General features: G+C 35.5%; 3 protein-coding genes across 6 annotated transcripts in view; 2 read left to right on the top strand and 1 right to left on the bottom strand.

The window, feature by feature from the left end:
* DIDO1 (death inducer-obliterator 1) overlaps nt 1–19,428 on the bottom strand; it is an 89,736-nt gene extending 70,308 nt beyond the window's left edge. The window contains exon 1 of the mRNA XM_056812859.1: nt 19,303–19,428. The gene's annotated coding sequence lies outside the window, so the exon portion shown is untranslated. The remainder of the gene's footprint in view (nt 1–19,302) is intronic.
* Nucleotides 79–12,993, top strand: GID8 (GID complex subunit 8 homolog). 2 transcript variants are annotated; one of them, XM_001368115.5, is made up of 5 exons: nt 79–427; nt 2,105–2,234; nt 4,587–4,783; nt 5,109–5,306; nt 9,167–12,993. In XM_001368115.5, exons 2-5 carry the CDS (start codon nt 2,117–2,119, stop codon nt 9,338–9,340), a joined length of 687 nt encoding a protein of 228 aa, XP_001368152.1. In that variant the 5' UTR covers nt 79–427; nt 2,105–2,116; the 3' UTR covers nt 9,341–12,993. The 2 variants fall into 2 exon arrangements, with proteins under 2 accessions (XP_001368152.1, XP_007475638.1); XM_007475576.3 differs by having other exon boundaries at nt 425–824.
* A 102-nt stretch (nt 19,429–19,530) lies between the features above and the next one.
* SLC17A9 (solute carrier family 17 member 9) overlaps nt 19,531–26,131 on the top strand; it is a 49,610-nt gene continuing 43,009 nt past the window's right edge. The window contains exons 1-2 of one of the 3 annotated variants that reach the window (XM_007475577.3): nt 19,968–20,178; nt 20,518–20,673. In XM_007475577.3, the coding sequence (XP_007475639.1) occupies nt 20,666–20,673 (8 nt within the window). In that variant the 5' untranslated portion in view covers nt 19,968–20,178; nt 20,518–20,665. Of the gene's footprint in view, nt 20,179–20,517; nt 20,674–26,131 lie in introns of all 3 variants that reach the window. The other 2 variants (XM_056812866.1, XM_001376406.4) reach the window with 2 other exon arrangements.

Raw genomic sequence — 26,131 nt, 5'->3', positions numbered from 1 at the left:
ACGCGATGCCCACCTACAGCATCCATTTTGGCAACTGAAAGTGTCCTCTGATTGGCTCTCGTCCCTTCCCATAGATTTCCCCCCTCCCCCCCGGGGGAGATGCTGAGAGGAAGTTGGAAAGGGAGCAGAAAGAAAGTTTCTGCGTAAAGGCGGAAGCGACAGTTTCGCTTTTCCGGTGTTCTTCCCTCCCCCAACCATACACGGAAAGGTTTCATTGGTTGCCAATTCGGAACTCTCGCGAGAGATCGTTGAGCGGGAGGGGGTGGGCGGCCTATCTTCCCTCCTTTGCGGCCTCCGCCTCCTTCTCCTCAGGCACTTCTGCCGCCACCTCTTTCCCCCTCCCCCTTCCCCGACCCCCTCCCTCGAATCGGCCGTGCAGAAAGGGCCGTCGCCGAGACCGCGCAGCCAAGGAGGCGGGATCCTCACGGTAAGATGGCGTCGGCGGGGAGGGGGCCGCGGGGGGCCCAGGAAGCCGGGCCCGAGGGTGGCCTCCTCTCTGTCTCCTTCTATTCCTCCCGCCCCCGGGCTCCTGGAGTCCGACGCCGTCCTCCGTGGTGGGCGGGGCCGGGGTTCTAGGATGCTGTTTGTTTTGGTCTCGGGAGAGTGGCTGGTCTGGGCCTGGCCGGGCCTCCAAACTTGCAATTGAAATGGGAAGAAGGAGGAGGAGGAGGAAAGGAGGAAGGAGGGCGGCGAAGAGAAGCGGTGCCGGGCGGGCCGAGCAGTCTTATCAGCTGCGCTCAGAGGCTGCTGGTCTGGATGGCCGCGAAGGTAGTGGCGCCTGCTGGTAGGAAGTCTACATGTCGTGGAGGCGCCTCTGGAGCGAAGTAAGACAGCCCCCTTGGTTTTAAAGTGTGTTTTATCTTTAGGGTGTGCAAAATCCTCATTCAAAAGGGATGAGGGAACCTCCGTTTTTATCCTCTCTTTGAAAAAGTGGCATGGTGTATTGGGGTAAAAAATGCAATCGGAGGCACGGAAGACTTGAATTCCTAGGATCTGAGAGTCAGAGAACCTGGGTTAGAATTCTGGGTCTGCCACTCAGTAGCTATGTGACCATGGGAAAGTCAACTTCTCAACTTCTTCATTTGTATAATAAGTGAGTTGGTCTAGATGTCCCTTAAGTTTTTTTTTCCCCCCCTAGGCTCTAACTCTGATCATCTGTAGGATCTTAAGTTTCTTCGTCTGTGAAATGAGAGCACTGACGTTTGTACATTCAGGACTGTTGTGAGGAAAGCCTTGTAATAATAAGCCTTTAAAATGCTATGGGAAATACAGAGTTTAGATAAAACTTTCTTCTTACTCTTAAAAGAGCTTGACAGGGCATAGGTAGTTGATCCAATATAAGATGACAGGCTAGTAGTGCTGAGTAAAGGTGGTTAGGAAATTACTCATGCTTCATCAGTTTTGTACCAACTAGTTGAGCTTTAGGTTTTGGGTTTAGAGTTTGTGGTTCTCATATTTACTTTTATTTATTATTATTATAGTGCCTTTTTTTGGATCACTCTTAAGGTTGGTGGGAACTGTGTAAGTGTAAAATTGAATGGATTTTGTAAGAGAAAGGAAAGTATGTTGGACACCATATTTAGTTTCGTTTATCTCTACTGGAAGTTTTTGTTCAGATTCAAGATGACTTGTAGTTATTGTAGTAATGGTTTTAATTTTTAAATGTTGAGCCTGGGTCTCTGGAAAATGGAACTTATATTTTAAAGAGAATCTTTGACTTAAAAATTCCCAGGCATCTACCAAAATTAGCAATTGCTGTAAAAAAAAATTTTTTTTAACTATTACAATTAAAAAATATTTGCAAGAATCCAGTTTGAATTAATTTTCAAATCTTAATTGGTCCTATCTGCCGTAACTATTAATGTTGCATAACACTGAAGAAAGAATAAATTTCAGAAATTGTTAAATTTTTCCCTCTGCAGGATTATAAATTCTGGGCATTTATAGTTTTCATCATGAGCATAAACATTTGTTTTTAATTAGCTTTTATTAATCTAGTAGTTGACTGTAAATAAATATTATCTTATTCCTGATATACATGAGATAAGCTTTTTACCAATTAATACATATTATGATCAAATTTCTTAATTTTTCTTTCTTATAGAAAGAGTTCAAAATGAGTTATGCAGAAAAACCCGATGAAATTACTAAAGATGAGTGGATGGAAAAACTCAATAACTTACATATACAGAGAGCTGATATGAACCGACTCATTATGAACTATCTTGTTACAGGTAATTCAGAGCGTGGTATTTATAGATTCTTGCAAAATTTTCTTTGTTCATTATCATATAAAAGCAGAGCTTTATCACTTTTAGGCTTTTATAATGGTTGTATATAAAAAGGCAGCATCTATATGAATAGGGGGCCAGCTTTGGATTTAGGAAGATACTGCCTTAGACAGATGCTACTAGTCTTACCATGGATTTATAAATCACTTAACCTTTCCAGTGCCTTAATTAGCTCACTAAGCCTATAGGTTACAGACTGGCTGCCTCATTGGAGGCAATCTGAATCAAAGCCCTGAATCCCCCCCAAAATCTTTGCTAAATGTGGCTTGTAATTTTGTTTCTTCATTTGAAAACCATTTATTCTCGTCCTCAATTAATTACTTCTGTTCTGTGACCAAGGATAGACTAGCACACTGGCTCACTATTTTTTATGTTAAAATTATTACTTAACTTTGTTACAACCATTACTTGCTCACAGAGAGAAAGAATATTTCACCTAAAATGATGCAAATCTGGTTCAATGTTAAAAAAACAAAACAAAAATACTTGATATTTGCAATTTTTCCATGGTCTCATAGATCTTGATGTTAATTTTATTTATAAAATATGGGGCACTTATTGTGTAATTACAGTTTAGAATTTGAATTGAAAAACATTTCAATTCATCAAATATTAAGCACCTATTATGTGGTTGACTCTGGGCATGCAAAGCCTAAAATGAAACCATTTCTCCTCAAGTAGCTTATATTGTACTTGGGAGGAAGGGGGGGAATACAGGAAATAAATACCATCTTTTTTTCTTTCTCAGTAATAAAGTATTACTACATCTTAATCAGATTTTAGTGGGAAAAAAGACCAATGATTTTTATGGTATGAGTACTTCTACCAGTAGAGGACCCTACCCATTTATAAGTCTTGTTGATAGTCTTTATGATTTGCTATGACCAAAAAGTTTCATCACTTGGTGGCCAATCTAAACATAAAATTTAATGTGATCACTGTCTACTTTCCAAAAAAATATTGTTCACATATTTGAAGTGAGCACAGTCAGCTCATTGGGGTTTTGTTTTGGGTTTTTTGTTTTGTTTTTGAGATTAGATGTTAATCTAGAAATTTGAAATGTTTTGCATCCTTAAATCTTGAATGCCACTTACCTTTTCTAGTTCGTTAAATTAGTCTGAGCTCTTTCTTAAAGATAATATAATTTGTTAAGTTATGTTGAGAAACAGGGGTATTAGCAGATAATAACACCCCTGTTTGACTACTACTTGTACAGGAGGTAGCAAACACTTCTATAACTTATCCAGGTTGTATTATTCATATGAAACCAGATCTGTGGCTTCTCTGGATCTTTGCCAATAAACCAAGATTTTTTTGAAGTAATCCACACCAAAGCATATTTGTGTCATTTATAAGCAATGAAAATCTCTGATTGTATTAAGGCATGTAACATAGCCTTGAGAAAGTCACTTAACTGCTGGATGTGCTAGCAGCATAAGATCTCTAAAGCTACCTCCATCTTTATGATTCTATGGATATAATGTTTGCTTTGTGGAGGAGATGGGGTTTGTGATTGTATAAAGAACTTTTTGTTCTTTCTTGAAATAATGTTTTGTTGACAACTTTTGCTTTTATATTATCATGGTTTTAGAATATGTCCTTTCTTTCCATCTTCCCAATTTAGCCATCCTTTGTAGTAAAATTCAACAAAACTGATGAAAATATCAGCCAAGTCTGATAATATGTGCAAGATTCCATATCCATGCACCCTGACTTTTATAAAGAAGGGAAAGAGTTGAAATTTTTTTTTCCAAAGCCAGATTTTTTTGGCAATGAAAATTGCACATGGTTCTTTGTTATCCTATTTATAATGTTGTAGTTATATACCGCTTTCCAGGTTCTTCCTTCTGCATTAAGTTTTTCCTGTTTCTGTGAATTCATATTTGTTAGTTCTTATAATGAAGTAATCCATTATTTGTTTAGCCATTTGTCTAGTAATCTACGTTGTTAGCTGTTCTTTGCTACTATCATAGAATTGATGCTATTAATATTTTGCTTTGTATAAGATCTTTATTTCTGTTTTTAACTTAGCAGTGGGTTCTCTCAAGTTAAAGGACTAGACAATTTAGTCACTTTTTTAGAATGACATCCTTTCATAGATTTTTTTTTTTGAGAGATGGGTAGGGAATGGCTGTGGGGAAGTAAATTATTCCTGTGAAATAATACAGATGAAAGTTTATTGTTAAGTAACTAGTTGATATTAGAGGATTTAGTCAAGACAAAAGGGCCTCCAAGAATGAATTTCCTTATGGTATCAAATTAATTTAGTAATACATGTATTTTTTTCTGTTTCAGAGGGGTTTAAGGAAGCTGCTGAAAAGTTTCGAATGGAGTCTGGAATTGAGCCCAGTGTTGATCTAGAAACATTAGATGAGCGAATCAAAATACGAGAGATGATATTGAAAGGTCAGATTCAGGAAGCTATTGCATTGATAAATAGCCTACATCCAGAGCTCTTAGACACAAATCGGTATCTTTATTTTCATTTACAGGTAAGTTTAAGGAGGGAACACCTTGAGCTTGAAGACATTTAGTGAGAGTTACTGACAATAAACAAAATTGTATATAAGAAATAACTTATTACTTCTAAAATCATGATTTTGGGTTTTTTTGGGGGGGTCTTCTGCTGTTATTTTTGTTTATAATTTTCAGGTGCTAGTTAAGTTTTTTTTTTTAAAGAAATTTTTAACTATCAAAGAGTAAACTCGGCAGTACTGGAAAATCCATCATTTTAGGCCATCTTAACAAATTAATAGAAAATGCTTCACTGCGGGATGTTATCTTTAGCTGATTTTTAAACAACTTTCCTTTGTATAGCAACAACATTTGATTGAACTGATTCGGCAGCGTGAAACAGAAGCAGCCTTGGAATTTGCACAGACACAGTTAGCAGAACAAGGAGAAGAAAGTAGAGAATGCCTGACAGAAATGGAACGCACTTTGGCTTTGCTTGCTTTTGATAATCCTGAAGAATCACCCTTTGGAGATTTGCTTAACATGATGCAGCGGCAAAAGGTAATGTGTAGTAAAATGAGTTTGTAGGTTTTTTCTTTTTTTTTTTTAATGAAAAAAGAGAATTAGGAATGTTTAGTGTCAAGACATTTCTTAAAACTACTTTTTCAGATTTTTTTGTTAATGAAGTAGAATTCTACTTAAAATTGTTATGTATTTTATATATATCAAATATATGGGAATGAAAAAGGGTGTAATACCTTCTCTAGTTTTCAAGAAACTCTTGAGTAATGATGGTTCATATATAACCTATGTCAAATTACTTGCCTTCTTAATGAGGTGGGGCGGGAAGGGACAAAGTTTGAAATTAAAAAAAAAATTAATGAATATTTAAAAATTTTATGTGTAATTAGAAAAACAATAAAATATTCTTAAAATTATAAAAAGAAACCCAGACTGTTAGTTTGATGTAAGGAATGCCCTTACCCCCATGATCACTGAAATACTTCATTAAAAAAAAAAAAAGATTATATTGTTATTCTATAGCATGGTTTTCTATCTTTGCTATAGAACAAATCAGTTATTTTTAATGTTTCTTAAATTAAGCACCATATTTGTATAGAAGTTATTTTGGAATGTACTGTCATGGATTGATTTTTTTGGTGCCATTTTTCATAGTTACAGCAGTTTTTTTAACATGATTTAGCAAGCTACTTATATTAAGCACACTAAAAGCTACAACAGTCCTAAGAGTTCATGCATTACCTTATACATAGAAATCCAAAATATCATACACAAGTATTAAAAAAAAGCAGGAAATGTTCATTGCCATGCAAAAACTTTTTAAAAAACTGTATAGAAATGCAATTTCAATAAATTTTTCTATAACATGATACAAAGTCAACAGTTAATCCTGCTTAACACAATGCTTAAACAAAAATTTTAAAAAGGAAATAAATTCTTTGTTCTGATGTTTATCATGCATTTGAATTTGGGGAAACAATTCAGATGAGCAATTTTTAAAATTATCTCTACTTCATGACATTAACTCCTTAATAGTCTTTTTTAATAAAATCTTTCAGACTAATCATAAGCAGACTAGAGTTAATATACCCCCTTTGCTAATCTGTTTTAACTTTCTCCAAGTTGACATTGGTCCAAAGTTTCTTTACCATCTCTTTTAGTTCTTCATCTGTAGAAAGTTTCTTCAGGTTTTTTTTTTTGTTGTTGTTTGTTTGTTGTTTTTTTTTAAATGAAAAGCTCATCATCTGAATTCTTCAGATTCACTTTCTTTTTTGGAATTTTGATTTTTCTTAGTATTGCTATCCACCTTGACATTAGCACTAAATATTTTTTGCTATTAGAAAGGAGTTATAGTTGAGGTTTTTCCTTTTTAGATGACTTTTTAGGTGATTTCTTCACTTTATTTTCCTTGGAAGTCCTTTTCTTATTTTTTTCGTCTTTACTACAGTCATCTAAAAGAATTTCAGGGCATTTGGTACATTTTAACCTTTCTTACTATTCTATTGCTCCATTTCTTTTTACTGCCTTTGCTTGGTGGTTAGGTTTGATTTTGGGGGGGGGGGGGGGGGACTGGGGAGGTTGTTTGGGGTATATTTTGGAAAAGGCTTGCTAGAAGGCTTTGGATACATTAAGGAATTCAAGATCTTGATTACCAATTCACTGTGCCTGATCTCTCCAAATCAAATCAGGAATATCACAAGATATTCTTTAATATGCCAGTCCTAAATTTGTTCACTATTACTTTTATATGAGTCACTCCTGTTTTTTAATTGGAAAGCAACTGAACTGGCCCACATTCTTCACAGAAGTTACTACTATACTTTTCCTGTTTTAGCTTATGAAGATTTCAAAGTTCATCAGTTTTCTTCTTAGACATGTACTCCTGCAATTTCAAAAGTTTTTGTCCCTTTCCTTAGGCAATTGTAAATGGTTCTCTTTGCAGGGAAGATATTTACATCATCAGCCTATCTACTTTTTCTTTCTTGTCTTTACAGTGAGGCTTGTCCGAAGAGAATTTCTCTCCATTGTGTCACTTTAACTTCCTTTCTTTGAGGGGCTTGTCTCTACCTGGATTTACTTAGTGGTAGTTGGCCTCCGGGTCACTGAAATTTTAATTATTATAAGTTTCTTTTTCTTCCTCACCCTCTTCACTCTCCCCCAAGGTATATTTTTGAGACTTTAAAACTTGCCAGTCTACACTGGGAGGGACTTTCTTGACTTGGATAGTTTTCAATATAAATGAAATCACTAATCCAAGTAAAAACAATCAGCCAAGCATTTATTAAGCATCAACTTATGTCCCAGACATTGTGCTTAGCTATGGGGATATGGAGAAAGACAGAAGACAATCTCTTTCCTCAAAGAGTTCACTGGCTAATGGAAGAAACAACAAGCAAATATACAAACTATACAGGATAAACTGGAAAAAATCAATAGACAATAACAAAGAGATATTAAGACTTCTCATAGAAAGTTTGGTTTTAGGTGGAATTTGAAGAAAGCCACAGAAGGCAGCAAACAACAAAAATCATATTTATACTATAGTTTGGCATACCTTTCAAATTCTATATACAGACAGTTCTTGATTTGAGAGGGAGGCAGAAGTGGACCACTACCCTGTGGAAGGAGGGAGCTGGCACAGGTTCATGGACAGGGGGAGGTCAGGGACACAGAAGCTAGAGCAGGAGGAGGCATACTTGAGGATTGGAGTCAATTATATGGGTGCCTGGTCAGAACCCTGAAGAATATGGGGGTGGGGGAATAGACAGACAAGAAAGGATGGGTGACACTCAGGGGACCTCAGCAAAGGTCTCAGAGCTCAGACTGACTTGATGAAATAGATATTCGCTTAGCATGAGAGGTTTCAAGCCAAGGCCCAGAACTGCTTTCAGTTTTCTTTGCATTTTGAAAATGTGGTTGATAGGTGATCTTTTTAAAATGTGGATTTCTTTCAGAATTCTTTATGTAAAGTCAAATTTATGTAATGCATATTTGCATAAATCAAGAACTATTTGTAAATGTAGGCTACTATTTCTTAAATCTCAGTGCTATCCCATTTTTGAGCTGCTTGCTCTCTTTTATTTGAACTAATGGAATAACCTTTTAACAAGTCTCTGCCTCCACTTTTATTTTCTTCTCACCTCTTCCTCTCCCCATTCTGTAAATGCCACAGTATTATTTTCTAAATGCAAAATTGTTATCTTGTTATTTCATTGTTCAAAAAGTCTGTAGCAAAACATTGCCCACAGGATAAAAGCCAAATTCTGTAGCATGGCACTTAATTCTATTTTATAATCTGATCCTAACTTTATTCACATCTTCTAATGCTTATTTACATAACATTACATTTCTACTTCACTAGACTCCTACTTTCCTGATTAGGGCTCATATATTTATTTATACTATTCTCATGCTGTTCTCTCTGCTTATAATACTCTTAGACATCTGATTATCAAAAGGCTAGTTGTTAATTTCTTTGGGTCATTAATATTTTCATCCTTAAAATGATGGGGTTGGATTATATGTCCGTTTCAACTCTAGAGCATGGTCTTATTTTTACATCAGATGCTACATCCTCTTCGACATTGATTTCTATATCTCCTAAAAGTGATTTTTATGTTCTATAAATTTCTGTAGCACTTTATTCATATCTATCATGTTATTTGTGTATATGTGTTAACTCCTTTATTGGATTATTAGCTTTTCAAGGTCAGGAACTATGGCTATGTAGGACTCAGCACTTAGTTCTATGCTTTGTATATAGTAAGTGCCTATTAAATTTTTGCTACTATTTATTCAAACTTCTGCTTTTTAAAGGGGTCATTTGAGAAAAGTGCTTAGTTGATTATTATATTTCCTTTTTCTTAAGTACATAATTATTTGAATATTTTTTATTCTAGGTGTGGAGTGAAGTTAATCAAGCTGTCCTAGACTATGAAAATCGTGAGTCAACACCCAAGTTGGCAAAGTTACTGAAGCTACTACTGTGGGCTCAAAATGAGTTGGACCAGAAGAAAGTAAAATACCCCAAAATGACAGACCTCAGCAAGGGGACAATTGAGGAACCCAAGTAAAATATGTGCAGGAGGACAGCAAGCAACTTTACTACTGCACAGTATTCTTCATTTATATCAGTCTGTGACTGAAAGATTTTTACTACAGTACAGGACTTGTTTTCTTTTCTTTTTTTTTGAGCAAACATCTTATTTAAAGGGAGAAATGATCCTTTAAATGCTGGGAAAAAAATGTTGCATTAAAAGGCGCTGTATCTCTTTGAAAGTCTGATTTAGGCTATGCACTATGATACATTTTTAAGAATTAGACAAATTGCATTTTGCATTTTAACATCCCAGTGCTTTTCTGATTGGCCACTGAAGGATTTTAGTTTAGTAGCCATTCAAGTGCTGCATTAGTAAAGAGTATCAGTTCAACTGAATGCCTCACACTTAAAATGTTTGTAGAGCACTGATTACTTGCTTTATGTTAAGTTATAGTAGCCAAATAATGCATTTTCTTAACCCCAAAGTTCTGTCAAGTTTTCATCAAGCATTTTCTTCTGGGTACCTTTTTTTGCATAGGAAAAAGTGTATAAACTTGTAAATTGTAACTCAGACTCTTTTTGTGAGGGTGTTGTGTTTGATTTCTCTTTGGTATTTTTGGGTTGTATGGTTTCTAGGGGAGTTTGTGTGGGGGCAGGGGTTGTATGTTTTAATTTTATATATATATATATATATTTTGGTGTTTTATATGGTGAGAGACTTGTTCACAATGGATCAATGAACCATCTTTTTTGCAGTCAGTCTTGCTAAAAATAAAGGTTTCTTTTTGATTTCAAGAATGACCAAAATGGCTTCTAAAGAGATCTGTAATCTCTTTAATAATAGTTTTGTCACAATGGGATTTTTGTAGTGACACCAACAGTGTTAACTGCAGCCTTAAAAATGACCATATCTATTACTTCTGGAATCCTCTTATGGGAATGATAGTCCTTTTGCTGGTGGTGAACTTTTTAAACATTTTGTGTTTCTATGAAAGTGGTATGAGCTTTTTAGGAAATTCATTTGTTCTCAAACTTTCCTATACTAATGATTAATAGCTATGGAACTTGTACTACAGAGTTCTACAAAGTACCACTCCTATTTGTTCTTTGGTTCAGCTCTAGAATTTTACATTCCTATTATAGGATTGCAATTTTTTAGGAGTGCATAATGGCTCGATTTCACAACATTTTGTGTATGGATAAATACTATATGCATACTACATATACATTAGTTAACTAATATATTTGTGACATAAATATATGTTTTGAGTGTACTTTTGAGCACTGACTTTCCTAAATTAATGCTAATAATCTACATGAAATTCTGTGCTGCTAAATAATCAAAATGAATCTGATAAAGCAGTGAAGAATAACAATTCAGTGCACTAATGTGCATATAATAGATGCTAGTCTAATGTGGATTATAATTTCGGGTAGATTACAATGATTTAACTTCCCTTTGAATATTCAATGTGGAAAAATTTGTGTTGGCATTTAAGGCTTAAAGAAAAGTAGTAACTATTAATAGCCACAATGCATTATTTTCAATCCTGTTTGCCTTCTTTTGCCTTTTAATTGGATTATCTGGTTAACTGAAGTTTTATACATGACAAGACTATTTGTAATTAAGTATCTCTGGTATTTGCTGTCATCCACAATGAACTGTTTTGCTATTTTACTTGGGTTGTATTCACATTGTTTCCTACATTCAATTTTATGGAATAGCTAAATCTGGCAGTATTTCATGTTCAGTTATGTGTCTGTTTTATGTTATGTAATAGCAGGTTGCAAAGTCAAATTGTAATTCTTCACCAGTGATAGCCAAGTTTATCTTTAGCCTGGCTTTTTTGGAAACCGAACTTTAAAATTTTGTTGGTATGAAATATAGGGACAGTTTCTGTGGACTCTGTATTTCAGCCATGGTTGTACCACAGTAGAATAAATGCTGCAGTCAGGTGAAGTTCATTCATTTCTTGAATTTTCATTCACCTGTTTGATTGTACCAACCACCTGAAAACATTTTCATATTTTTAACATGACATTTCTTTATTATAGAAGATTTTGAACTCAGATAAATTAGGATAGAAAGGCACTTTTAATATCCAAATGAAAATTTTAGGATCAGGAAGAAAAAAATAGGAGTAAAGATAAAGGCTGCATATTCTTTAAGAAAGCACCAAGATAAGTATAGTCTCTAGTCATCTTTTGTTATTAGTGTATATAAGATAGTTTATATAAATAATATGTATAATATATAATCATTTTGAAATATGCTTAAATGGTAGGGACTATGAAAATGTATAGTTATTGAAATATACACAGGAATTATCCTTGACATCAGTAAATGAATGGATTTTATCATATGCATGAAATGTCTTTAATAGGTGTTTGTTTATAAACAAATTGTTGGGATTTTGTGGTCCCATTTAATGAGTTATATTAAAAAATCTATTGATTTTTAGATATTAGTGAAAATTGGAAACTTGGACTTTTTTCCCTCTTGTCATCTTTTCCATCTTTAAAATACAAAAAAATTTCTATTTTCCCGTGATATATTTATTTATGAATTGGAAACAATGTTCTCAATTAATGGTAAACTAATAGTTTACATTGATAGAGTACTTGCTTCTTTATGATCATTTTAGTTTTTTCATAATACAATTTAAATTTGTCATCATAATATTTAAGATAAGTATTAGTTTTTCTGAAAATCCTTTATTTGGATCTCACTGTTTTGATTAGAAAATGTAGCAGTGTTTTTTACAGATATTATTTTGGCTTTTTATGCTTTCTTGTAGAAAGTGCCTTCGAAGTTAAAATTCCTTAGTGTTCTTTCCTAGTTGCTTGCTTTATACCTGATAATCCTATAGTTATTGGAAGAGTAGTAAGCTTTATTCTTCCTTTCTCCAATTTAGAATCCTTTCAATCTAGATTAGTAAAACATTGCATTTGATTGATATGGTTTCCAGGTTTAAAAGTATAAAAGAAAAGCTAAACTTCAAAATAGTCTCACCAGACTAGTCTGGCCCCACTTTTAAACTTAGGACATACTGCCGAAGAATGGTTGTACACAGAGAACTTAGGAATGAGATTTCATTTTAAGCCTTTGAAAGGCAAACTTCTTTTATATTCCTTCTTTTCCTTGAGAATTTATGATCTTTGACTCTGTAAATACAAAGCAGTACCTGAAAGTCTTTAGGTTTGTGGTATCTTTATTTTCCTATGACATCTATAAGCTGTTCATTATGGGAAGCAGAGGGAACCATTTGCTTTTATTAAAATTCTATGTTAATTATATTTTTGCAAATAGGTTAAGGTACCCCTGCTGGGTTGTTCTTGAGCCCTAGTACAAATGAAAGACTAAATTAAAAAGAGCAAAGAGAATTGGATTGTCTGCTGGGCTTTTTATTTAGCTTTAAAACAGTGAGGGAGCTTAGTAACAATCAATGGGGCTTGAAAATTTAGATAAATCTTAATATAGCAAGTAGTTTTTAGTTTTAGCAATGTTTAAATCTTGATATAAGTCCAAAATCAGTTGTTGCTTTGTTGAAATATTTATTTGGATGGCTAAATACCCCATGTGGATTAATGTCATTGACATAACTGCTGTAATTAATGTTTTAGAAGTACATATTGTTAAATTAATAATGTATAAACCGTATAAATTTTATATTCTGTATGAGATTATAATTTTCTCTTAGTGATTTTTGCTTTAGTGGGGGGTTTTTATTCCATTTTTCACCTTTAACATCTTGATAAGTATGTCATTTACTGATAGTTCTAAATTGATAAGACTGCACATCTTTTGTTTGAATAATCATTTGTTACAATTTTTGCTTTTGTAAAAAGATATTTTGCTGACAGCAAAAAAAAAATATATCATGGGGTTTTAAAGGGTACAAGAAAGGTTTTAAAATTTAGACTTTTAAGGTAAGGAAAGCGTAACAAATACAGTTATCTAAAGATGGAAGTAATGTTTTCCCCATCCCTTGAAGTCATCAAGCAAAGACTGGCCAAGGATTTTGGGATGTCTTGTAGAGGGGATTGTTTTTGGTTATAAGGCCATTGAAGTCCCTTACAACTTGGGAACTGATTCTGTTCAGTAGTTTTTTATCTTGTTTGTGTTCTCACCTTTAACATATTTTTTTAAATCCTTGTACCCATTTTAATTTAATAATTTGATCTTTGATTCTTTAAAAAATTTTTTTTAAGTAAATAAAAGTGAGCCATAATTTACTGGGCTTTGGTCATTTGATAATTGACCACTTTTTTTCCTTGATCCTACATACCAAATAATAGTAGAATAACTTTAATATGCTTTCCTTTTTGCACCCATCTGCCATATTCCTTGTGTCTGTATAGCTGTCACTGGTTTTCTTAAATGTTAGTATAATTTTCATTTGTGGCGCGCTTGAGAGTCCAGGTTAGATACCTGTAGTCTCTGCATTTCCTTCCTCAAGGGAAAAACATGTATTTAAAAAAGGGACAATTGAGGATTTAAAGGACAAATGTTCATTTGAAAATTAATTTTGTAAAGTGCTAAGATTTGTTAGTGGAAGAAATATATATGTCTGTTTTTCAAAATTCCTATTCTGCTGAGAGTAAAAACGTAGATTACAGAATTTGTTTTTTAAAAAGATGTTCTTGATGCAGTGTAAAAGAAAAGTAGGGATTGCTTCTCAGTAGTCCCTTATGTAAGAATTTACATTTAAAAATTTGTCCTTTTTGATTTTAAGCCTTCCCTTTTCAGTTCTATAGTCTGTATCTGGTCAGTATTTCTTAGAGGCAGTTATAAGCATCCTCTGATTACTTCTCAAAAAAACACTATGGCAGATGTTATTTATGTTAAACACAAAGTCTGCATTTAAATAGGATAAAGAATCCCTTGTCTTTTAAAATTTCACTTTTATTATCAACAAGTATAACTTACTGAATCACTGATTCAGTAATCCAAACTTTGGATATTTAGTATGGATTTTTTATTTATATATGAACAGAATCTAGATTAGGATCATTGGTCTGACTCAGTATGGCATCTCTCATTTGTCTTCAAGTACAGGATTCTTTTTGGGTTAGTTAAGAGAGGTTTGGTTTGTCTTAAAGTGATGGAGTTGTAAATCAGGATTCTTAACTATTTTTGTGCATGAAGCTTATGGACCCCTATTCAGAAGCATGTTTTTCAATGCATAAAATAAAATATATAGGATTACAAAGAAAACCAAGTTATATATTAAATATTTTTAAATTCCAAGTTAAAAAATCCCTGTTATAAACAACATAAGGCAGGAGACCCTATGGTAGAGCAAGGATAGGGAAATAAAAAATTTTAAAAATCATTATATAAGCAAAACAAAATCAAGGGTGAGGAGAGGAAAGCAATAGAAAATGTACTGCCTTTCATATACAAAGATGATGCTCCTGACCCAGTACTTATTTATTCAGTAGCAGCAATGAATTTACACTGGGCATACTATGTACTTTTGCCCAGTTTTTGAAACTTAGGAACATGCTTTTTAGAATTTTTATTAAGAGTTTTGGTCTTAAAGACCTAGTCTGTGTTCATGGAATAGTAATAATCAGGTCCTGCTCAGACTTTGGCTCTTTAACAATCAAATCAGATTTATAAATCAATATTGAATAATTCATAAAAAAACAAATGTATTATTATTATTATTACTTTAGTATACCTGTGAGATGTTAAGTGACTTAGGGAAGACATCTGTTAGGAAAGAAAGCCTAATGGCCTAAAAGACCATGAAGCTGTGACTTCCTAGATACCAGGACTGATTATCCTTCCAAATTTCCACCCCTAAGAAAACATTTAATGGACATATACTGGAGAAGCAAATTTGTCCTTGATAAAAGAATAACCTAACAATTACTGCTGTTCAGGCCTGGAAGACTACCTTGAGGGGAGTAGTTTTCCATCACTAAAGGTCTTCAAGCAGTATCTGGAAGGTTAAAGGGAGATAGATACTCTTGGACTACCCTCTGAGGTTCCTTTCAATCTCAGTTCTGTGAAATTAGTTCTACATTAGTATCTATCTTAAGTGGCTTTATATTATTAATACTTCTGATAAAGGGTTATTTAAGAGTAAGATGGCATTTATATAGTATCCTAGGTTTGTAAAGCACTTTTTAAGTTATTTCATGTTAACAGGTATTACTCTCATTTTAGAAATGAGAGGCTACCAGATTGAGACAAGGTAACTTCTACAAAGTCATTGAGCTACTAATAGGATCACATATTCATTAAGTGTCTATAAAGCAAAAGACAATGTACTAGGAACTAGGTATACAATAACAGAAAACTGACCCTGCCCTCAAGGAGCTCATATTCTGTATTGGGGTCATCATGAGCTAGGATTTATTCTAGGCTATCCTACTCCACATGCAGTGCTCTATTATACCATAACATTTTGATTTTCTCAGAATGGGATCTCAGCATATATATATACATATATATATAAAATAGCTTGTGCTACAATTCGTGACCAATTTTTCCCCCCTCAAATTATCAAGTTTTTTTTTTCTTCCTACCACTCTGCCAGTGGAAGGAGGATTGGGGGACAAGAAAAAGAAAACCCTTGTAAACAATACACAGTCAAGCAAAACAAATTCCCATTCTGTCCATATCCAAAAATGTATTTCATTCCAAATATTTTAGTCATCACCCCTCCTACAAGATGCATGTATAGCATGCACTATTATTACTGGTTGCCTTGAATTGTGATTGGTCATTGCATTGACCAGAGTCCTCAAGTCTTTCAAAGTTGTTTTTACAATGTTACATAAATTGTTTTGATTCTCATTTCATTCAGCCCCAACTTGTACAAGTCTTCCTGTGTTTCTCTGAAAGCTCTTTCATAATTTCTTAAAGTACAATAGAATAGTTATTGAATTTAATATGGATGTAAAATGTCCATTATACTAATATGCCACAATAAAAAAAATTTTAAGGCCTTACCTTCCATCTTAGAATCAATACTGTATATTGGTTCTAAGGCAGAAGGGTAAGGGCTGGGTAGTAGAGGTTAGTGACTTGTCCAGGGTCACACAGCTAGAATATGCCATCATTTGTTGATTCATTTCTCAATTGATGGGCACCATCTTAGGTTCTGGTTCTCTTTGACTATAAAAAGAAGTGCTTTAAATGCTTTTGTACAAATAGGTTCTTTTCATCTTTGTTCTATCTGGCCTAGTTGTGGTATCACTGGATCACAGATTATGCACAATTTAGTAGCTTTGGGGGTCTAGTTCCAAATTGCTTTCCAAATAGCCAGACCTATTTCATAGTTCCACCAGCAATGCATCAATCAAACTCTTTTTGTTAACTTTGCCAATATGGTATAACCTTAGAATTGCCTTATTTTCATTTAATAAGTAGTGATTTGGAGCATGTCTTCCTATGAGTATAGAGTTTTATTTCTCTCCTAGAGAACTGCTTGTTCGTATCTTTGGGTCATTTACCATTGGAAAATGGCTCTTATTCTTATTAAGTTTAAACCAGTTCCTTATGTATCTTAAAAATAATTTCTTTATCTGAGAAACTTTCAGCAAAGATTTTTTCTTCCAATTAACTTCCTAATCTTATCTGCATTGGATTTGTTTGTTCAAAACCTTTTAAAATCCTAAGTATTCAAAACTGTCCCTTTTGTCTTCTTAGATTCTCTTATTTCCAATTCAGAATTCATGGAAATAAAAAATTTTTTATGGTTAAAATTAGGCATAACTTAATTAGCAACTGAAGCTAATTAGGCTATCAGAAAAACTTGATACCCAATTATGTTTATCTTTGTGAATCTGGATAATAGAAATGATTCTGTTAGTGATAGTAATGATTAATGAGCAGTCAAAGCAGCAAACAACTCTCAGGAAGTAGGTAATTATTCTTTTCTTACACAAACATACAATTTTGATAAGCTTAGAAGAAGAAAATGAATATAATAAAGTGCAGAAAAATCCTATACTAATGAAATATCATAAAATAACACTGAAAAATCAGAAAAGGGGAAGAAAAGATTATCAGATCATATAAATTTGGCATAATGAATGTGTTCTGTACCCAGGTTTTTCATTCTGAGGGGGAAAAACCATCTTTTTAGATTTTAATAATTATTATCTATTACTGGGTTTTTTAAAAGGAAGAGGTTTTTAAAATGAATGACTACAGGAGGGAAGTGAAACTGTAATCCAAAACCGTATCTAAATAAATTTCTGTACAGAGACAAGGGAAACTACAAAACAAGGAGAAATTGGAAGAAGGCAGGATCAAATCAAGAAGTAAGTTCAAATAGGAATGAATGTGGAGCAGGAGTGGGAAGCCAGTATACATTTTGCATGAGCAAATAAAACTTTATTATTTGACTCAGGTGTCATTAAGTTCAGTACAACATTAAAATTTAAATAATTCAAGCATTCAGTGTCTCTAGAACTCTTAAAATAAAAAAGCATGTAGAAAGACTAAAGTCTTAAGTATTTAAGCAGTACAAATGAAACAGGGCAAAATTACTGTGAAGAAAACGAAAATTGAGTAGTAAGAGCTTAGAGCAACAGACCAATTGATTGAAAGGACTAAAAAAAGTTCCGATGGAGCAAAAAGGCCTATCCCTTTATTACTTGTTTGCTGAGACTTTAGGAGCTCCATCTCTATAAATAAATTTTTCTGTGCAGACTCCCTTTTGGCAATTACAGGGGTAAAATACATGGGAGCAAAAAGAACATAACTGTTGGATGCTGTTGCTTTTGGATAAGCCCTAATTGATATCTAGTTTTGCTAAATATTCACTAAAAATCTGCAAGAAACTCAGCTTTAAACCATGTACTTGTATTTTTAAAAGAACCCTGGTTTCATGTCACTGTACAAAACAGCATATTAACACTGATACTGGGAAACCAACTATTAATTGCAATTCAAGAACTGCTTTATACATAACTGCTACTAGTTGAATTTTAATTAACTCCTAACCTTCCAGTTGCCTTGCAAACTTTGCCACAAAGAGGCTGGTGGATGAAGGTGAAGAAATGTATCATGCACTGATAATGGTTTGGGACTGTCGTTTACATTATCAGCTTTAACAGATCTTTTACCGACTATCTTTGGAAGGATAATTGTTGGATAACTGGAGTAGGTGACTGACAAAGGAAACTTCACATTTTCACCTGAGGTATGGCAGTTTTGCTGAAATCTGAGTTTCCCATGGAACCAGCTATCTTAAAAACATACAAGTGTTTGTAAAACTGTATTATATCATATGAATAGGGTAAAAAGCCATAAGAATTTTTTTCTGTTAGCATAAATCTTCCACATTTTAATATTTAGTGGCTTAAGGATTCATCAAAGGGAGAGGACTATGCTTTCCCTCCCACCCTCTGAAGGCAGCAAGGTGTTGTGGGTAGTCGGAAGACCTAGATTCAAGTATGACCCCAATACACATTGATTTTGTGAGCCAGGGCAAGTAATTTAACCTCTCCAAGACCTTAAGTTTCAGAAAAGATGCCGATCCTGAAGGGTGAAGGAATCTCCTGGTGCTCTATACCAGTAAAATAACAGGTCCTGCTCCAAAGGGTGGGAAGAGAACCTTAGTAAAAACGAACTCCCTTTTCAGTATTTAGGAATATCTAATAAGGGAGGAAACTGTTTTTGTGTCATAGATTTTTTTTTAAAGCATTTAATAATGAAAAAATGTGGCTATTTTAATGAATGTTAGAAAGCACTAGGCAAGCCCAATGAAAAGTTTAAAATAAGTGACTCCTCAGATCTGTGAAATCCCAATTAAAAAAAATAGCCCTATCTTAAGACAGAAGTCCTTTAGAATCTCTCCTCCAATTTTCCTTTTCTCAAGTTGGCCATATAGGCTCTGAGGTGTTCCTTAACTTAGACAACTTAGAAGTCCTCCCAGCCGCAACTTCTAGTCCCTCCCCACTCCGGTTTCCTTAACTCCCCATCAAATACGGTGAGATAGAAACTGAACAAGAACACCCATTCCCACTCACCGAAGATCGAAAGCTAGGTACAACAGCCTCAAGTCTACTAGCCTGGTCCAGAACTTCTTTCTCAGAGGGAAAACAAACGGACCAGCTCGGGATCTGGCACATTTCAAGTTATGAAATTGCAGCAACGTCCCTGCCGGCGAATGGAACGCCTCTTCCTCACATTCCTCCCCCTCCCCCGTCAAACGGCCCCGCCTTTCATCAACACCCCTCCCCCGCCCCGCCCCAGGCCAGGAGCACTGGTTAGCTGGGCGTAGGGAAGGTGGATGCTTAGGAGTTGTAGTTGGCCAGCCAGCCAGCTGGCAGGGAGCCCCGCCCAACCGGACTCTGCAGCTGTGGCAGTCCGGAGGGAGACTCGTCCTGGAAACGCCCGGACAGGAAGAGCGGCTCCGACTGACACGTGGACTTGACGCGGCGCTCCTCCAGAGTCTGTCTGGCTCTCTTTGCAGACCTGACCCGCGAGATTCTGGGGGAGTGTCAGGAGGCGGACTAGAAGGTTCGCCGCCCGAGCTGGTCTTGGGTTGGCACCTCCCGGCATTAGCCGGCCCGCCCCCAGACTCTTTTCCCCTTCGACTCCCTGTAGAGACTGGGGTATTGCGCAGCCTGCCTGGGTCACTCGCTGGACTGTCAGCCTGCGCCTTTGCAGTCATGGGAAAACGGCCCCGAGTCACCCCCACAGATGCTTAGAAGAGCTTCTCTTGCTCGTTTCCACTCTCTTGGGAACACTATGGCTTCAGGGCATTGCAAACTGGGGACTGCACCAGTGCATCACCACTGTCACCATCAGCATCCTCTGTCGCTCCAGCCTCCGGTAGGGTCCAAAGCACCTTGTCCTGAAAAAATTAAGAGAGATGTCAGCGCAGAGACTTATTGGTCCAGGTAGGAATAACCAGGCCAGAACCTGAAGTGTTTATATTTTAGGTTCCTGAAAGGTCTGACTTCTCTAGTTTTAAAAGTTACTATTTTCAGAGTAACAGTTTTAATGTGAGAGAGGGTGTGTGTGTGTGTGTGTGTGTGAGAGAGAGAGAGAGAGAGAGAGTTGGGAGAGGGTAAGGCATTAATATGTAAATAGTGGCCACAAGTACAATATTATTAATTCTAGGGAATGAGTAATATCTATTACTTGGTTTTGTAAGGTGTGTTTTGTTGTTGTTATTGGCCTGTTTTTTTTTTCCCTGTCTGCATCCTTCTAACCTACAAATATTACTCTTCCAACAGATTTGCATGCAGGCAGCTCCTTAAACTGGGCTTCATACCCAGATGACTGTAGTGGCTTGACACACTCCTTTTGGGATAGGCAGTTAGCAGAAAATAGGAGAGATTGAAAGGATTAGGCTCAAACCTTCTGGGACCCCAGACTGGAAAGATGAGTAGGTAGGTAGATATGGGGGAGGGGTGGTGGTGGTGGTAAAAAGACATCTCTAGAGTGACAACTTATATTCCATATGTGTATATGTACATATATATATACTTATATGCATATAGACATACATATACATACATATGACTTCAAAAATCAATGTTTGGTATTTGGTGTGGAAAGGAGTTTTTTTGGTACCAAGGAATTAATTTCAAATATAAAATATCACCTCGGGAAGTTTAGAATGCTATGAGTGAAAGAATAACTAGCCTTTAAGATTTTGCTAAGTTCTTTACACATTATCTCATTAGATTCTCACAACCATGAGAAATAAAGTATACTCATTTTACAGATGAATTAAGTAATTTCTGAGAGATAAAACTGAAAAGATAAATTTCAGGAGTTTTTTTAAAAGGAGTACTGGATTGTCCTGGATTCATACCTATTCTATGTAACTTTCTGTGGAAGCCTGACCAAGTAATTTTTCTTCCCTTTACCTCAGTCCTCCTCATCCATAAAATAAAGGGGATTGGATGGATTTCAATGACCAGCTTTTTTAGGGTCTATGAATTCTAGTGAAGTGGTGTTTGGTCTTTAATTCCTCTGAAGAACCCTCAGCAAAACCCCAACTCCCAACTACTTACTTTTTCTATGGAGAGAGATTAAGGTTCCAAAACACATCCTGGGAATTCCAATGCTAATCTAGTCATAGCTAAAGAAAGTCTATAGAAAATTGCTTCTTTGTATCAGAAAAATAGAGTTTCAGAAAATTGAACTAGATGTAAGGAAAAATAACCTTGCCATTCACATTTTAATTAGCATAATGATGAAGATTTGAGGAAATAAAATAGATTGTGGTGAGAATGGTTCTGGAAGCCTGATGCAGGAATGAAACCTAGGTAATCAAAGAAAAGCCCTCAAAATTAAAATGGCAAAACAAGTAACAAAGCATAGGTGAGTAAAGTACATGTTGAACCATGAAAGTGCAATAAAGATATGTTGGGAGGAGAAAGAATAACACTTGAAAAATGAATAGGCAGCTGCTAGTTACAAATCATAATTGAGGCCAACTTTTCTCTTCCAGTGACCAGGTAATGACAGTGGAACTGTACTCTGAAGCATAATTATGATTCTGGGCAGGTCATCCACCCTCTTCATTTCTTCCCTCTTACCACTTTTGTTTCACAATTACAGGATTCCCAAGGTGAAGAATGATTTAACTCCATTATTGAAGAAGTTACATATGATAGTTATAGGGCTTTTTGATAATTCATTTCATCTGGTAAATCCTGGGTGTTTCAGGCACAAAATATCAATGAAATACTAGATTCTGGCATAGTTCATGTCTTTAAGATTTGCTTTAGTTAGTAAATTATAAATGTTGTTTAAAAAAGGTATGGTAAAGAAGGAAAAGAGCACACTGGATTTGGAGTTAGAAACCTGAGCTCAAATCCCACTTTTATCACTTGCTATATACATTTGTGATTTTGAGCAAGTCACTTAACTATTTTGGGTGTATCTCCTCATCTGTAAAAGAAGGGAGTTAGAATAGATGACTTCTGATTTCCCCTCCAGATCTTCATCTATGATCTTAGGATGCTAATACCATAATCTATATATAATTATATATATATATATATATATATATATATATATATATATATATATATATAATAGCTGGTTATAGGTCTCCATATCTAGATCTAGTCTCTCTGATGAACTCTTAATACTGTATCGCCCAAAATGGATGGTCCTTGGGAATCTCAGAGTAGTTTGCCTAAAACAGAACTCATTACATTCCCCCTAAACTTGCTCTTCTTAACTTTCCTGTTTCTTTTGAGGGTACTACCACGCTTCCAGTTCCCGGATTCCCAGAGTAGGAGGTGTTCTTGACTCCTCTCTCATTCCACATACCAGTTGCCAAGTAGTGTAAATACTAACCATCACCATATCTCTTGTATCTATGCTTTTTTTCTACTATCATGATCCTAATTCAGGACTTTAACCTCTTGACTAGACTATTGAAATAACTTTCTACTTGGCCTTCCTCCTTCTTGTCTTAAGTCTTTCCCCACATGAACCCAAAACAGCTGCCAAAAATTATTTATATATATGTGTATATATATATATATATATATAAGTCCTTCTATACTGGTACGGGTGAGGTACTTGTGACATGTAGCAGGGTTACATGGCTAGAAAGTGTCTGAGGTCAGATTTGCACCCAGATCCTCCGAGCTATGTAACATTTTTATTAATGACTGGGAGGGAGGTATAAATGGTATACTTACCAAATTTATAGGTGATACAAAGCTGAAAAGCACAGCTAACATGTTGGATAATGGTTAGATTATAAAAAGATGTCAACAGGCTAGAACACTGGGTTGAATTAATATAAAAGAATAATTTTAAACTACTATAATAGGTTTCAACAATCAAGAGAAATTGAAGGAGGCATGATAAAAGGGACTCCAAGGTGTGGCATTTTATCCACTGTGCTACCTATCAGTCCCCCTGCCTCCCTGCCCCTCCCCCCCAATTGTATTCTTAAAGCACAGATTTGACCTGCCATTCCTTTTTGTACAAAAAGCTCTACTGAATCCTTATTACCTCTAGGAGAAAATACAAATTCTTCTGTTTGGCACCTAAAACTCATCAAAATCTGACTTTATATAACCCTTCCAGACTAACATTACTCCCCTGGCTTGTACCCAGTGGTCCATCCTAGCTGGCCTACTTACTGTGCCTTACAGACAACTTTCTATCTTTGTACTTTTGCACAAGCTGTCCTCCATGCCTGTTAAAATTCCTACTTTCCTTCAAAGCTTAACTCAAGCCTCATCTCCTATATGAGCTTTTTCCTAATCTCCTGGCTGCTAGTCTCTGCCATGACTCTGTATTACTTTCTATATTATATCTTCTTAAATATGTATTTGCTAGTTTTTCATAATATAATGTAAGGTCCTTGAGGATAAGTGTTTTATTTTTGTCATTGTTATCTCTAGCACCTAGCAGACTATCTAGCACATAGAAGGCACTTAATAAATGGTTGTGAATTGATTGATTCAAGATGCTTCACTATAAAATATTGCTGTTTGACATCACTATAATACTGCTCTGAGCTAGGTAGACACTATTATATTCATTTTACAGCTGAAGTCACTGAAACCCACTTAGAAGTGATTTGCCCAAGGTTACTCAGCTTATTAGTGATAGATTTTAGACCTGGGTTCCCATTGTTTGTCATAATTGTTTAAAGGCAACCACATACTTAGGACTTCTTCAGCCCTTTTCATACTATTCTTTACAAAATGCCCATTGTACTTCCTGAATGCCTGCTATTGGCAAGGCAAAAGGGGATCCAGAGAAGAAATGAAGTAAAAGATTTATTCTTGCCCTCACTTAAAATATGTAACTCCAAGGCAGTTGTGGCATCTTTGTCTCATCAACTCTGTTTCTTGAGGCCTCTGTGGCTGGGTGAGATTAAGAAGGGAGCAGCCCCAGGATGGAAGCCAACCCATAAGGCATGACAGTGAAGGATAACAGAAAGTTATTCTCCTGTCTAGAAGAAGGTGGGGGGTCATGCCTTTGATACTTCATCAGTATACAATTTCTTGGTGCAGAATCATATTAAAAAGCCCCTTTTCAGTTTTTTTAGCAGTAAGAAACAATATTTCTCTGATCTAACAGCCCTTTTTAGATTTCCTCTCTTTTCTTCAACATAGGTTATAGGTTGAGAACAAAAAGGCCTTAATTAGAGAAATAGATTAAGGGAAGAAATGAAATCTTTTTTTAACCCCTTCCTTTTCTCTTAGAATCAATACTAAGTGGGGGTAGCTGAGTAGCTCAGTGGATTGAGATCCAGGCCTAGAGATGGGAGATCCTAGGTTCACATTTAGCTTCAGACACTTCCCAGCTGTGTGACCCTGGGCAAGTCACTTGACCCCCATTGCCTAGCCCTTACCACTCTATTGACTCCAAGATGGAAGGTAAGGGTCTTAAAAAAAAAAAGAATCAATACTATGTATTTGTTCCAAAGCAGAAGAGCAGTAAGGGGTAGGCCTTGTCCAGGGGTCACACAGCTAGGAAATGCCTAAGGCTATATTTGAACCCCTGTTCTCCCAACCTTAGACTTGGCTTGCTATCTACTGATCCACCTAACAGCCTAAAGAAACCAAACTTTTAACAAAGAATACCTCTTATCTTATTACTGTCACTACCTTTCCCCATCTTCTGAAGTAATGGTGCTCTGATCCATCCTTCATTCAGAAAAGATATTCAGTTCTTGAGGGGAATGGTTAAGGAATGGAATAATTTACTAATTGTTCTACTTCTATAAGGAACTGTTCTGAAATATTAACCTCAAACTCTGTTTAATATATCATGAATTTTTCAAAATTCCTGTAAATGTTCCCTCAAACCTTCTTGGGCAAGGGGTATATCTGAGGACATGGGGAGACTATGCTAGTTTGGTATTCATTCATTCCCTCTCCCCTTATCTTCCTCCTCCCCTTTCCTCCTCTATCCTCTTCCCTTTCTTCTCCCCTCTCCCTCCCTTCTCTTCCTCTTCCCTTTCTTCTCCCCTCTCCCTCCCCTCTCTTCCTCAGCTCTTTCTAAGCTAGAAATTGCTTAGATATTAGATAAATGCTGAATTAAATTAAATTACTTCTAACAGATGTGTAACATTCAGAATAGACGATTAGTCTTTTCTTTGACATTGGAGTGAATTCTAGAGGTCATTGTCTGAAGTGAGAATGGAAGAATGTGGATTCTGCCTGTTGGAGGGCGAAGAAATAGAGTACGCAAACTCAGGCTATCAATTTAGGACCAAATTAAATGATGGAAGTTGTGTCCTATGACCAGCTCACTCTGGTAGATGAGATTGGCTTTATCTGCAGCTAGACTGGCTAGCAGTTTAGCATTTACTTCCTTTATTGTGTTACCAAACACTTTCCTGGTTTGTGGAATAGGATTAAATTGACCATAGTATTTGCTGGTGGTTGTCATGTTCTCTTCCAATCATGCAATTGACAGAAAGGGCAAGGCACAGGAAACAACAGGGCTGTAGATAAAGGGATCTGAAATCTTTTCCTGGATGAAGAACTGAATTTTGGTTTCTAGTCAGCTCTGAAAGGAGGTTTTTTTGCATTAGAAGTTTAAAGCAAAAAGAAATTTGTGTGACTTTGATTTATTTATTTTAAAAAATTTTGTTTGCATGATTCTTTTCTCTCCTCCCCACCTCCCAGAGTTGACAAGGATTTCAACTGGGTTATACATATATTATCACTCAAAAGCTACTTCCATATTATTCATGTTTGTAATAGAGTGATCTTTAAAAACCCAAACCCTAAATCATATACCCAGATAAACAAGTGATAAATCCTATGTTATCTTCTGGATTTCATCGCCCACAGTTCTCTTTCTAGATATGGATAACATTCTTTCACATAAGTCCCTCAGAATTGCCCTGGA

The sequence above is a fragment of the Monodelphis domestica genome, chromosome 1 (assembly GCF_027887165.1).
Source record: "Monodelphis domestica isolate mMonDom1 chromosome 1, mMonDom1.pri, whole genome shotgun sequence".
Taxonomy (NCBI): Eukaryota; Metazoa; Chordata; class Mammalia; order Didelphimorphia; family Didelphidae; genus Monodelphis; species Monodelphis domestica.
This window is presented reverse-complemented; position numbering and strand designations above follow the sequence as displayed.

Bases quoted from the DNA above. Each gene is read 5' to 3' on its own strand.
- GID8 (XM_007475576.3), top strand. From the start codon at position 798: ATGTCGTGGAGGCGCCTCTGGAGCGAA. The intron at 825-2,104 runs GTAAGACAGCCC...TCTTTCTTATAG, and splicing joins GGAGGCGCCTCTGGAGCGAA to AAAGAGTTCAAAATGAGTTA. The intron at 2,235-4,586 runs GTAATTCAGAGC...TTTCTGTTTCAG, and splicing joins TATGAACTATCTTGTTACAG to AGGGGTTTAAGGAAGCTGCT.